This window comes from Xenopus laevis, chromosome 8L, assembly GCF_017654675.1.
Source record: "Xenopus laevis strain J_2021 chromosome 8L, Xenopus_laevis_v10.1, whole genome shotgun sequence".
NCBI lineage: Eukaryota > Metazoa > Chordata > Amphibia > Anura > Pipidae > Xenopus > Xenopus laevis.
Genome location: NC_054385.1, coordinates 91999083 through 92014680, shown reverse-complemented (window position 1 = coordinate 92014680; position 15598 = coordinate 91999083). Strand labels below are relative to the sequence as shown.

General features: G+C 36.6%; 1 protein-coding gene across 1 annotated transcript in view; it reads left to right on the top strand.

The window, feature by feature from the left end:
- The window catches only part of brf1.L (BRF1, RNA polymerase III transcription initiation factor 90 kDa subunit L homeolog), a 170846-nt gene extending 156310 nt beyond the window's left edge, over window positions 1-14536 (top strand). Inside the window, 3 exon segments of the mRNA NM_001094594.1 lie at window positions 8682-8733; window positions 11127-11274; window positions 12800-14536. Coding sequence (NP_001088063.1) covers window positions 8682-8733; window positions 11127-11274; window positions 12800-12834 — 235 coding nt within the window. The 3' untranslated portion in view covers window positions 12835-14536.
- The last annotated feature ends 1062 nt before the right edge of the window (window positions 14537-15598 follow it).

Here is a 15598-nt window from a genome sequence, read left to right as displayed (position 1 = left end):
AAAAAAACATGAAATTATATTACAAAGTGACTTATTTTGCTGTATTGTATTTGTTTATACAATAGTGCCAATTGTAGGCAAATATAGTGCTGTAGCATTTAGGATTTATCAGTCATTATGGCACCTCTTGTTTTTGGTTGATGTGATTGGTTTATATAGAAGAAGCCTGGCATAAAGTCAGGATTTGTTTGAATAGAAATAATTTTGAGCCCCTTCCTTCCCCCAGTTTCTGCATGTGTCTCAGGTTTACAGATAAGGAGAAGATCTTCATAGAGGATTTAATACGTGACTGAAAAGTAATTGCCCATTTGCAATTGTTCAAAAAAATAGTCATATTTTTTAATTAAAGCAATCTTCACAAAGTATGTTCAAAACAAGCCTTATTCTTTGAAATCATGTTGAATACAGGTATATATTGCCCCTTTGATATGTTGCTCAATGTTTAACAGTATTACTGCTGCCTTCATTTTTGGTTATGTTTTTAACATAGATCCCTTAGGGGCACATTTACTTAGGGTTGAATATCGAGGGTTAATTAACCCTCGATATTCAACCGTCTAAGTAAAATCCTTCGACTTTGAATATCGAAGTCGAAGGATTTACCGCATTTCCTACGATCGAAGGAAAAATCGAACGATTCGATGGATTTTAATCCATCGATCGAACGATTTTCCTTCGATCAGAAAATTGTTAGGAAGCCTATGGGGACCTTCCCCATAGCCTAACATTGCAGCTCGGTAGGTTTTAGGTGGCGAAGTAGGGGGTCGAAATTTTTTTTGAAGAGACTGTACTTCGACTATCGAATGGTTGAATAGTCAAACGATTTTTACTTCAAATCGTTCAATTCGATGGTCGAAGTAGCCAAAAAAATCATTCGAAATTCGAAAGTTTTTTTTATTCTATTCCTTCACTCAAGCCAAGTAAATGTGCCCCTTAGTGTGTATATTATTTGGAAATATTTAGTTGAAGGTAATTGTAGCTGCTGGAAACTTCAAGGGACCCAGCTTGTCCGATTTGTTTTGGAACAATTATTGGAAATTCACGTATAGTGTAACAATTGAGACAGCAGACTGACCTGGTAAGCGGCTGGAGGACCGTGCGATGACTGTAATAGAAGGCCTGCTGGGGGTTCTAACTGATGCGCAATTTCAGTATATCTGTGCAAAACAGATTTATTTCTTCCTGGTTTGCGGGATAAGGTATTGGCATCAATTATTTTGATGCAGAGCCTATTCATTTTAAGTTACACTTCTGATTCTCTTGCATATTTGCATTGTTCTCTTTCTAACTCAGTGCTGTAGCTGCATGGTTATGAGTATTCATTTGCTATCCAAACAAGGCTAATATATATTCTAAGTCCATTCCATTTGATAAATAATATTTGATAGTGAGAATACCCAGTTGTAAACAGATAGTCACAGCTCTATTATTGATATCCGTGGGGTGTCCTCAGGTTCAAACGTTTCTAGGAGCTCTCATATAAATAATATAAACTATATTTTCATGCTTATCTACATGGTTCCAGAAAATCATTGTGTGGCTGGGGATTTCTTACAGACCTACCAGTGATACTCATGGGTCTAACTTTGTGTCCCTGTAGCAGAAAAACTGTAATAAAATGTTGTGTATTTTTAAAATCTTATCTATTGGGAACTTATAGAATATGCATTGTTTATTATGTCAGACACTGTACTTCTGCCGTAAGGCACTTACCTATTAGGCATCCATCAGTAATTATGGGGCCCCATACTACGAAGTTATCAGGGCCCTCCGCAGTTTTAGCCCACCAGTCACCTGGGTCTTGCCAAAAAGTAGTATGGGACCCTAATGGGAATAATTTAAAACCAAACCCTGAATCTGCCCTTGACACATTTTTCGTCTTTTGCGTCAGTGTCCTCTGACTGGAGTACCCCCTTTCCCTGTACCCCGCTGATGGCAGAGCAACTAACCTTATGGGGCCCTTTAAAAGAAGCAGCAAAATGCATGGGGTAGATTGCAATGCCAAGGTGATCAGCAAAATGCCAAGAAGCAGCACTGTTTTGTGACTCCTGGTGATTAATCTTCCTGACAATCTAATATACTTAAACAGGCAGATTTCTGCCAAATGAGTTATTTATATTGAATGTGCAATGCAAATGTAATTGCAAACTTCCTTTCTTGTTCTACATTTTATTATAAAAGCCTAGCAATTTAGCTTCTTTACTTTTGGTGAAGCTGAAATAGAAAACAAAGCACTGACGTGCCACTTCAGTAGGAATCCGATGATTCATTTACAATATTTGGTTTCCCATCATGAATTTATATTTTGCCAAAGAATAAGAATCACACACTGGCTGGTTGTGCTTTAATGCCAAACAGACCCATAAAATGAGGTAGGCCTCCATCTCAGCATTAGTCATTCTTTGTGCTGTTTCCAGCTATGGTTTCATTTGTTTTGTTTTGTCAGTACAAGGCCTAGTGGCTCAAATTTAATTCCATATTAATTTGTAGCACGCAAGGCGATTTTAATAAACACAACATCGTGACGTCCAATTGCACCGCACTCCGACTTTGTTTTCATATTGTTTTGCCTGACCTTTCAAGGTCTGCTCACTCCAGCTGAAAGCACAGCAAGTCAGAGAAGACTTCAAAGCTGCCCGCAATATTAACCCCTTCCGTGCTTGCTGTCTTCAAAATCTTTTTGGCTCATTCTGTGGTTGAGGCTTTGCTTTGAAGATATAACCTGCTATTTAGTCTTGCTTCTTTTGTTTTATTTTAAGGTTGGTGGGATGATTTCATCTACATTTTAACTATTGATCTCCCATACTTTCTGCAAACCAGCTGGCTTCTTGCAGTAATAGGAGCAGCATGAGCCTCACACAAACATAAGCTGTTTAGGTATTCATCTGCTGGTTAACTAGTTGTCCTTTGCTTTCCTTTTCTAAATAATAAGGTGGTTTGGGGAACACTTGGAAATTTCTTTGGAACAGTAGTTGATACTGGCAATGTTTTTCTGCAGATCTATAGAAATTGACATAAAATGCAGTGTCAATTTATTGAGTATAAAACCAGTTGCAACCTACAGTGAGAAATTATCAACGATAATATTGATACCACAGTGTATATGATATGGAATAATGCTGATTTAAATGTAACATTTTCATTTTGCAGTGCTGGCCTTGGCAGTAAACATTCTGTGCGGCACACGTAGATTGACAGCACTGCTATTTTCATGTCATGTCATTTAAAGAAGATGGAAAGCTACAAAGACAGTTTATTAATAGATTAGCCACAATAGTGCAAGCTATAAAACTGTATTTATTCTGTAGAATGCTCTACCATACCAGAGTAAACCGCTTTAGACACTGTCTGTGTTTGTTTAGGATAGCAGCTGCCATATTAGCTTGGTGTGACATCACTTCCTGCCGGAGTCTCTCCCTGCTCACTTATAGCTCTGGGCTCAGATTATAGGAGGGAGGGGGACAGGTGCAAACTGGGCATGCTCATGCCCTGCCCTGCAGGTTTAAGATGAAAGAAGTCTGATACAGAAGCCCATGTGTACACAATAGAGGGAAAGAAATGCTGTGTTCCTTTTGACAGAGGACTCAGAGCAGCATTACTTTGTGGGTTTACTGTGTATTTTATATACTAACCTTTCCTTCTCCTTTAAGAGTTGAAGAAGTATCATTTATCTTTTATTTATCGAAACACTGGCACAATTAACACAGTTCTTTACAGACATTGTACATCATTCTCGTCAGCCCTGCCCAAGTGGAGGTTACAATCTAAAGTCCCTGTCACATTCAAACAACACACCAGGGTCAATATCATCAGCAGCCAATTAACCTGCCTGTGTGTTTTGGGAGTGTCGGAGGAAATTGAAGTACCCTGAGGAAACCCACACAGGGACATTTGTCATTAGAAAGGTTCGAAATAGCTGCAATTTACCACACTTGTCCCCATCACTAAACTCATTTTTATTTCTGATGTTTCAGATGAAACCGTTGATATACTAGACATGCAAGGTGCAACAGTCATGTATTTCTATAACCTCTGATCAGTTATAAAAAAAATAATGATACAGCTATGCCGATTCTGAGAGCTCTCTGGATAACAGAAGCCATAACACATCAAGAGCAGTTCAACAGTTCCTGCTTGCTGCCACTTGGAGAGCATAGTTATATTTATTAGCAATTTTGTTAATCACGTTTCAAGTAGAAAAATAATCTACGTTTAGTGGTTGTGAAATCTAGTAATTTTTATAAAACGCAAATATGAATGACTGGAGTTCATGCAATTAAACCCTGCGCTTACAACAGGAACCCAAAATGTCAATTATAATACAGGTATGTGCAGGCCAATTTATACCACCCACTAAAATGGCCTATTTGTTTTCTCAATAAACTATTTCAAAACAAGTTTCCCTGTTGTACACACCTATAGATTGGCCTAGTGATTCACACATTTTGCACACTGGCATTTGACCTCATATACAGCTTTATTGCTGTAAGTGTGATCTTGTGATTGTGTTCACTGTGAACAGACTTTTAAGACATGTACATATAAATCAATGAAGGTGAAGCCAAATTTGTCTAAACCACTACACATACTAACACTCACAATCAGGACTGCCATTACAATTCACAGGGCCCCATGCTACTAAGTTTGCAGGCTTTCCTTGGGCCCCATTTATTAATATATTGGTCGCATGGGCCCCTAGAAGGAAGGCATTTGCAAATACATACTAAGGGGCTATTTTTTTTATTTATTTTTTTTAATAAAAGCGATTACATGAATGACCACACGTGGCTAACATAGTTCACACCCCATTATGACAAACCCTACCCTTTTGCCTGGAAGCCCCACAGCCTTGTTGACGTGCCAACCTTTTTTTTACGTTTCTTGGATGACCCTTATTGTAAACCCCTGATGCTTCGAAGCCCTGCTACCGTTACGTCTCATTGTGGGAACAAACTACTGCAACTCCTCTAGTAATTTGATTGGGTGGTAAGGCTATAACTTGCCTTTCTGACTATTGTAATTAGTCAGAACCCGTTATCCAGAATGCTCGGAACCTGGGGTTTTCTGGATAATGGATCTTTTCCGTAATATGGATCTTCATACCTCAAGTCTACTGAAAATCATTTAGATGTTAAATAAACCCAATAGGCCGCTTTTGCTTCCAATAAGGATTAATTATATCTTAGTTTAGATCAAGTACAAGAAAAAGGAAATTGTTTTTGAAAACTTGGAATATTTGGATAAAATGGATTCTATGGGAGATGGCCTTTCAGTAAGTTTGAGCTTTCTGAATAATGGGTTTCCAAATAATGGATCCCATACCTGTAGTTGGATAAGAAACAAGGGAACTTGTAAGCACTGCTGCACATATAGTAGCTGCATTTTTAGGCATTTTGCTTTTTAATTGTTTTACTGGAGTCTGTTGTTGCATTTAACTGATTTTCGGTGCCATTTATAGCTGTATAATTATGTGATTATGCCAAGTGTATGGGCATGATATGAACAGGTTTTGAAATGCAGCATAAGCCAGTTTCCAAGCTCTCTATAGGGCCCATTAACTAACATTAGAATTTTTATTTTTTCCCCAAAAAAGACAGTTGTGGACAGGTTATGTGCACAATGTAATAGTTTCAATTGTTATTCCCCATTCATGAAGGAATTGTCAGTTTTGGATGTCCATATAAACACATTGTAGAGCAAAGTAATATTACTAAAAATGGCAGATAAGACAAGGGATACCGTGCCATGGGGATGTTACCAGTCCTTATTTACAGGACCCATGTGAGCAATATTTTCCTGGAAGAAATGAGTCATATGCAGTGACAGTGAAAACTGTTCTATAGTGAGAGAGATTATTGGACAACATACTTTTTATGCTTTATGAGAAACTTGTATGTATGTTTTAAATGGCTCTGATGCATGGTATTTAAGCACCAACATTTTTCTTCTGGGAAACTTCATTGGAATAAACAAATAGTTTTGCTCGTCTCCCACAGCAGCACTATCCATCTTTATTTGCATCGCTCAGTTTTTCTGAGGACAGACCACCCTTTAGACAGGCCTGGTAACATATTATAAACTCTAGTCTGAACGGAATTCTTGAGGTCTCTTCATTGGGATTATTGGTATTGTTCATGTTCCTTGTCAAAACTTGCTTTCTTTTCCAGCATAATAGCCTCCAATTTACAGTGGTAACTCCCCTATTTAAAAATGTTTTGTTCAATAAATTCCTCCTGCCCTTTTTTGCATCCCAGATAATGTGCAATTAACATAAGGATTCAGGCATGCATGCCTATTAAATGGCACAAAAGAGCCTAACATCCTCACTTTACTAGTGAGTATCTCTCCATTTAGACAAGAGGATTGTACTTGCCCCCCACCGCTGGTATATTCTAGACAAGCAGTCCTGCATACTTTAAAGGGACAACAGATGTATCCATGGTTGCCCGTAATATAATGTTCCATATGGTCAGTGTGGGAGCAGATGCTCGGGTTTAGGATGCTCACAGTATACGATGAAAAGAAAGCAAGTTGTGCCGTTGTTTGTTACTTGAGATCAGAATAAGTCACAAAAGAATATTGCTTTAGCCAGATGTTTTTTTTTTTTTTTTTTAGATATCCCTAAACATGATTACCAGACTCAGGCTTTAAAGGGATACTGTCATGGGAATCAGTTAATAGTGCTGCTCCAGCAGAATTCTGCACTGAAATCCATTTCTCAAAAGAGCAAACAGATTTTTTTATATTCAATTTTGAAATCTGACATGAGGCTAGACATTTTGTCAATTTCCCAGCTGCCCCAAGTCATGTGACTTGTGCCTGCACTTCAGGAGAGAAATGCTTTCTGGCAGGCTGCTGTTTTTCCTTCTCAATGTAACTGAATGTGTCTCAGTGAGACATGGGTTTTTACTATTGAGTGGTGTTCTTAGATCTGCCAGGCAGCTGTTATCTTGTGTTAGGGAGCTGTTATCTGGTTACTTTCCCATTGTTCTTTTGTTTGGCTGCTGGGGGGGGGGAAAGGGAGGGGGTGATATCACTCCAACTTGCAGTAAAGAGTGATTGAAGTTTGTCAGAGGACAAGTCACATGACTTGGGGCAGCTGGGAAATTGACAATATGTCTAGCCCCATGTCAGATTTCAAAATTGAATATAAAAAAATCTGTTTGCTCTTTTGAGAAATGGATTTCAGTGCAGACTTCTGCTGGAGCAGCACTATTAACTGATTCATTTTGAAAAAAAACTTTTTTCCCATGACCGTATCCCTTTAAGTCTAATGTCACTCCTTTTAATTTGAAGAAATTATTATAGATTGATAGCCTATTATATATATAAAGGAATAAGAACATCAGAATCTAGACATTTACAATCTGATTTTATCCCTAGCTTGAATGGTAGAATAAAATGCAAATTTTGAAATAACCTCTTTACTGGCAAACTATAGTTATTTATTTTGCTTATTATTGCATTACATTTAACAAGCTGCTGCAAAGTAGTACATACATTGTACCAGTGACAAGCAGGGAGGGAGAAGCCTGTCACTGGGGATACGGTGAAGAGATTGGCACAAGCAATGAAGAAATTACAAGAGACATTTGAAGCACACTTAGCTGATGCCATAGGCTAGACTAGACGATGTGCTATTCATCACAAAAGCAGTGTATAGCCAGTGTTACTATGTCCATAACATAGCAGGATAAGCATCTAATGAGCCATGGCAAGCTAATTCAGATGTCAAGGTGATCCTGTCTTCAAATCTACAATGTTGATGGTCTGGCAACCATTTGAATAGCTGAGCCAACTGCAACTTCAGCCTTAAGGACCAGTAAGGAAACTGCCTCCCCGTTCATGAAAAATAATTTAATATAATACATGTTGCTTATTACAAAAGATGCAGAACAGACTTGGTGGAAATAGAGGTTTCTGCGTAGGTTGTGTACCTTATCAGTTTCAGTAGTTCTATTATTGGAGTACAACTGTCCATTTTTTTTCTGTTCTGTATTCAAAGCCTTTCTGAAAAAATTCCTCTGAAAGTGTCACTTTATGCTGTGTAGCAATTGGACTGTAAAAATGTTTCCTTTATTGTTGCATTGTGATTTTTATTTGAGCTTTGCACATTTTTAATACCTGATTAAAAGTGGAATGACTGCTTAAGATGTTTTCATTCATTGCGCACTAGCACAAATGACAAAAACGTTGTCATTTTTTTTTCTATCTGGGGTTGAGTTACAAAGTGCTTGTAACTGCTATGTGTGTGTTGTATTCATTGTAGATTCAGGGTACTGGCACACGGGATGTTTTGTCTCTCGAACATTTGAAGTTTCCTTCCCACCGACATTAATATAAATCACCGGTATGAAAGACGGCAAAATGCTACAGCGTGACATGTACATTTTGCCACCAGAGATTTACATTAAAGCCGGTGGGTAGGACAATTTTGGACATTTTTTTTTTTGCCCTCGGTAGCACAGATTTACAGTGGCTGACAAAACACCCTATGTTCCAGTTTCATTAAGCATCCCCTCTAAATTAGTTAGCTTTATTTGGATGCTGGAAGCTCTCTTGCATTGTATTCCCATGATGGTGTAATATAAACATAAAATGATTATTTAGTAAGTATGTCTAACTGATCCGTCCTTTCCCATGAGCTGTGAGTTTGACTGCTAATCCCTTATGTCTTTCAGGATAAAACCACTGGTTTCCTCGCAGCCATCTAAGAAAGTAGCTTTGGAGCAGGTACATTTCATATTGTTTTTTACTTTGTTGAATTTTGTTTTAGAACTAAAAACCATGCTGTGAATGTGGTTGCCATTTTCCTTAGTTATGTAGTTATGTAGTTAATAGGGACGCACCAAATCTACTATTTGTGATTCGACCGAATCCCCGAATTCTTTGTAATTGATTCGGTCGAATACTGAACAGAATCCTAAGTTTCATATGCAAATGCATATATGCATACTTCCTTGTTTTGTGATGAACCTTCCCACACCTAATTTGCACATGCAAATCAAACGTGAAAAAATAAATTATTACCTAGTTTTGTGATGAAAAGTCATGTGATTTCCCTTCAAGTGGCGGTTCAGCCAGGCACAAAGATTCGGTCGAATCCTGCTGAAAAAGGCCAAATTCAGTGCATCGCTAATATTTTTTTATATTGAAAAAAAAAAAAGCCCATCAATTTTAATCCCTCCAAACAACCCCCAGAGCATATGCATAATAATAGTGTGCCTATAGTCCTTTAGTTATATTGGTACCTAAGGTTGTGTGTCCTAGGAAGGTATGTGGTTTATTTTCATATTCATAAAGGTCATGTCCAGTCAATGTGATAATCTTCTCAGCTTGTTCTATCTGTAGATTATTTAATATTATTACATTCATTCACACACACTATCAATGATCTCACAGTGTAGAAACACGCCCCTTGTGTGTGCTGACAGGCTCCCAACACAATACAATTTAGTATATAACTAGAATTTGTTATTTCTGCCAAAATTACATAACCTTGCATCTATCAATATTGAACCTTGCCTGCCAATTTCTACCCATATTCATAAAGGCCATGTCAGGCCAATGTCATTATCTTCACTGCTATCTCTGTCTGTAGATTATATAGTATTGTTATTATATTCATTATTTATTAGTTGATTTTGGGGTTTCTGGCCTCAGGTGCATACTATCTTCTTTGGCACATGTGGCAATGAAAATTAATTTTCCAATTACCCAGGCGTTTGGGACCCACAGAAAACATAGGACAAGGAAACTGATTTCCCATTATGTTTAAAGAACGTTTCAAGCCCCTGCTTTACTCTCTCTACCTTTCTCTAGTTATAGGTTATTGGGCCAGAGCACAAGGTTTATATCCTTTTTACGTCTATCATTACCTAGCTATCTAATCTATCTGTTTTTGTACTGAATATGTAGTCACCAGTGTCCTTTTTAGATGCAGTGCACATTGTGTATTTTCAGTGGTCCATCTGCTTCTAAAATGTTCATGATTTGGGGGGGGGACAGAGCAACATTTCTAATGTTCAGTACTTTTAAATTCTGAAAAATTTTACATGCTCTATATATCATTTTTCAGTTATGATATTGGCTTATTACAAGTTGAAACCAGGTACAGGCAAATTAAATTTTTATATAAAATTCTATGGGGCTAATAATTGCATTTGAGAAGAAAATGACAGAAAGAAATGAATTCATATGGATGGGTGAACACATTCCCATACACAGAAATTGTAGCCTGACACTGAGACTTGTTCTCATATCTGACAGCATTCACATTTAGATGTGCAGATGCCAGGTTTTGCCTGTAGTTTTAAAGGAATACCTTCTGGTTGATTAGTCTGGCAGTGCACAGAGCCCATAACTTTGATATTTGCTCCCTTGTGGGAGATGCATGCAATGAGTGTGATGGCAGATATTTCTGCATATAGCTGTGTGTGCATAACACAGGTCATACTAAGTTAGACATTTATTCAGCATTACCCACATTTCTGAAATATCCAAACAGTTTATGTTCAATTTTCTGCTAATATGAGACAGTGATGTGCATTTTCTTTCGCACAGGAAATCACAAACATGCTTTAGCAAAAAAACATTTCCAAATATTTCCCTTTTCAGTAAGTTATGCAAAATACTACCATCTAAAGGATAGGTCCCCTACACATTTTCATGTATTTGAAAACGTGAAAATGTATACAGTATCTAGTAGAATTAAGTCAAAGACAACTTTTAGAGTTTGCTTGAAAACTTTTCACCACTCATCTGAGTAGCTTCTTCAGTTCAACTGAAGTGGCAGGGAATTGGGATACTGCACTTCAGAATAAAATATGACTTCCCTTCCCCTTCATATGAACTGACGAATCCACTCGGATGAGTGAGGAAACGATTTCAAGAAAACTCAAAATGTCCAGTTGCCTTGGAATTAATTCTACTAGATACTGTATATCATGACCTGGATAAATGACGATCTTCATAGACCTATTGCAGAAAATGTAGACCTTTCAGAAGGAAAACTTGTTCTGGCTTTATATATAGTGTACACATTGTTTTCAGGCATGATAATATAGTAATAATAATATCTAAAAATTGTGTTTTATGAAATATGGTCTCTGAATACTTGTTTGTAGGAAGTGATAAATGAACCGGAGTCGACACCTCCAACAGTAGTAGTGGAGAGTGGGCCTGTTGCATACAATCATGAGGAAGATGCAGAAGAAGAGGAGGAGGAAGAGGAAGAACATTGCGTAAGCGCACTTCAGTTAATGGGGGGAAATGGTGAGTAACTGCCTGATCTAACATCTTAGAATATAAAAGGATTGCTGATCTGATAAATCCCAGTGCTGCATGAACCATATGTCTTCATGTCTGAGAGACACTTTTTCAGAAGTGAATGCATTTTTATAGAGCGTTCTTGAATGTAAAGGAGGATAGCCCCAAAAGAATAAAACATGATTTCACCCTAGTCAAATCTTGCACAATGTTGCTCTCCATCACTTGGAAGACTGCTTTCTTAAAGAACAAAAAAACAATAGCCATAGAAGGTCATTACAACATTACTACATCCTCTGCACAAAATAAATAGCATAAATAAAACATAGCGTACTTTGGAAGAGACATGCTATTTGTAAAAATGAACCCCTTTTTATTGGAAGTAACTGTTATAAAAGGATAGTAAGCCAGGGTTCTCTAGTAGAAATTGCGTTAAAGGGACAATTTAAATGCTTACCTGCCATAAATTAAAGACCTTGTGCTGCTGGCTGTCATGTACCTGACTGCCAGTGCAGTGGATTCTGTGTTTCCACCTCTCTGATCTATACTGTCATTCATGTTGTATGGCAACACTCTTAAGGCAAGATCAGAGAGACCAGCAGTAAAACGGTTAAGCCTGTCCAAGGTTCCTGCTATTTTCTTTCTAGGTAGTAAGGAGAATGTGTAGACTTTAAAATGTCTGCATTTTAGAGGTATATGTAATATTATGATTTAAAGATTTCCCTATCCAGCGCCTGTAATCTAGAAAGGTAGACACCTATAAACAATCCCGGACAGCTGGTACCTCTCCCACACTTGCCCCGAAGAACCAAATGGATAGGGATTTAAAGTAAATGGAAAGTACTTTTAGGGGCAGATTTATTAAGAGTCAAATAGTCAATTCAATTTTTTGAGTTGCATTTTTGGTCAAAACTCACAAATTCGAATTGGGAATAATCCAAATTCAATTTGAATTTGAAATTCGAGATTTATCAAATCTTGACCCTGGGAACAATTTTGATTTTGACTATTCGCCACCTAAAACCTGCCGAGTTCACGTAGTAGTCAATGGCAGAGGTCCAGTGACCCGTTTGAAGATGTTAATAGCCTTCCTGACATTAGTTTTTTTTTTTCGGAGAAAAAATTTGATTTGAGTTTAAAATTTTTCTTAAATAACCTCCCATTCGAATTTAGAGTATATTTGAATTAATCGATTAAAAAAGAAAATTCACATGAATTCGAAATTCGACCTTTGATAAATGGGCCTCCCCGTGTCTGTGTTTTGAATTGTTTATTTTCAAGAAAAACAAAAACCCTTTACAATCTGTTGGGCCAAAGTGGTAGCTTGGATTGCATCTGAATTATGATGGGTTGCATTGAGACTTCTAGTGCAACAACAGGTAAATGACTGTGGTCATAGTTTTGGTTAATGGAACCCCGATGAGTTTTTGTGCCCTAGGTCTATTCCCAAGATAAGTTGGTTGGTTAACAAGATGGAAGTCAGAAATTGTATTAATAGTACTCTATGAAATGCTTTTTCCTTTTCTTTCAGATTACGGCTGTGAAATAGAGGAGGATGAATACTAAACGTCATGACACACATGCAAAATATTGGTCCTTGCTTGCAAGTAGATTTGTATATATGGACTTGTACTTCCATGCTGTTCTGTGATCAGCATCATTTCAAAGAGGACAGCTTGAGTTTTGTACTAATTTAAAAAAAAATTTAACGTCTCTGTTCGGGTCATTTCACGTTGACCTTAAACCCTTACACATTTACTTGGTTTGTAGTACTTGAATTTTTGTTTTCAATTTTGTGATAATGTTATAGTATATTGGTTCTTGCTTAGATGTAAAATACAATTCAAATGTCCTATGTAAATCAGGGAGCTGTTCCAAAAAAACAACTGACCCCACCCACTTGTCTGTATAGATGTATAGCTGAATTGCTTTAATATATGTATATAAATCTATAGATGTTAAGGTCGTATCACATCGCCATCCTTCCACTGAGACATTCACAGGCAAAGAAGCCCTGTGGCAATTCAGTTATGACAAGGATCAGAAGATACGTTTTTGCATGACAGCTGGCGGCTGCTTCTCTCTGAACCGAGGCTTTATTATCAGGCTAAAGCAGTGCCTTTGAGGTGCAGACAGACTGTACCATTTGTAAGACATTGTATTTACAAAGTTCTTCTTCTATGAAACTAGTAGGGAAAGGACTTGCAGCACCGCCTTCTACTGTGGAGATCAACAGAAAAAAATTAATCATTTTAATAATATATACATTTTCTGTTTTGATGCTTTGCCAGCTTCTCTATTCTGAATAGCATGCAAAGGTAATGAGTGCAGTATCTTGATCTAGATTGCTGTCTTTCCTTAACAATATATATCCGGTAATTAGATTCCACTGCCTTTTTACCATTCTGCATGTGTCAGTTAGACATGCATTTACACCATTCATTAATTGGCCTGTGTGTATTATGCAGCATTTCTTTGTGTTTGTAATATGTCCGTTAGAAAGAGCTGCCTTTGAAAGAGCTCCAGCGATTTTATCCACCCTAGGGCTCACAGAGCAGCAACTGTATAACTATGTATAGGAAAGTAATGTGAGCGCAAAACAATAAGTATATTTTTACACAATAAATATGGTCATTAAAAAGTAAGGCTGTGGAAACTCCCCTAACCAATACATTAACACTGAGGTCCATCTTAAAAAGGAAGAATGCACTGGATTACTTTCAAGTGTATTTTGACTAACTGCAGCCATTTACTGGATAACCCCACATCATGTTCTGGGAGAGGCCCTAATTGTAGGTAGAACAAGTTATTTAGTCCAACTATGGACTTCTAGACTTGGGTAGAAAGGTGAAGGTCACCTGTAAAGTATTGCACCTATGATATGTATATGTTAGATTAAAAATGTATTTCTTTTATGGTAAAGGTACACAAACATGCAGTAGGGTATGCCAACAAAAGCTGTCGTGGGTTACTTTCAGATGGTGCTGGTAAATAAAAACTGGAGACTTGCAGGTTAGGATAGAAGTAATGGGCTCCACATAGACATTTTGCTCAAGGCTCCACAACCACTGACTACAGCCCTGATTCTCAAAATCATGAAGACCTCGTGCTTGATACAGTTATGGGGAGAGTATGAAAGTTTTTTTTGTTTTTGGGAGCCCAGTCTCTCGAAAGTGTTTTTCTTTTGTGCTGACTTATTAGAAATTCTCTTTTCTTAAAAACCAAATATGATTAATATATTGTCACAAAAACTCCCTATTCAAAATGAGGGTCTGGGCATATATATGTAGCTTAAGCCGCACATTTGTGACTTGAACAGTGGTTGAAAAATGTATGGTTTATATTCTTGCCATTATGTCTTGATACATGACCCAACCTACTAACCCAACCTAGGGATATAAACACCTCATCTGGTCCTGTAGCATTTGTGTAAATATAAATATATATGTATGTGTATATATGTATATGTGTATATATGTATATGTGTATATATATATATGTATGTATATATATGTGTGTGTATATATATATATATATATATATATATATATGTATATATATGTATGTATATGTATGTATATGTATATATGTGTGTGTATGTATATATATATATATATATATATATATATATATATATGTATATATGTGTATATATATATATGTGTATATATATATATGTATATATATATATGTATGTATATGTGTATATGTGTATATATATATATATATATATATATTATATGTGTATATGTGTATATATATATATATATATATATATATATATATATATATATATATATATATATATATATATATATATATATATATATATATGATAAAACAATAGTGTTGTTGGAAGGATATCTGTGCTATGAAGAATGGGCATTTCCTGCATGAATAGGGATAGTTTTTACTGTATTGTATCAAAATAATGAGTTAGACAGTTGCTTTTTGTAGAAAAATAAGAATAATATTGGTTTATAAAACTTTACACACCCTTGTGATTAAACTACAGTTTGAATCAATATTTATTTGTCAAGGTTTGCCACTTAACCCTTTAATTCAACTTTTTGAACAGCCATGTAAATACAGATATACAGTATATCCGTGACATAGATCAAAGAGACAAACGGAAACTGTACTAGCGCAATGATCTGTCTATGCGAATTCTACATTTTGCCCTTTCAATCTGATGACCACCTGGGTAGATTATTACCCTGTTTGCTTTCAAATTTTCTTTACCAGGCTTTGGTGTCATCAGTCCAGGAGATCACACAAACTGTATATCTTTGAGTGATTTTTACATTGTCCCATGCAACTTGAGCAGCTT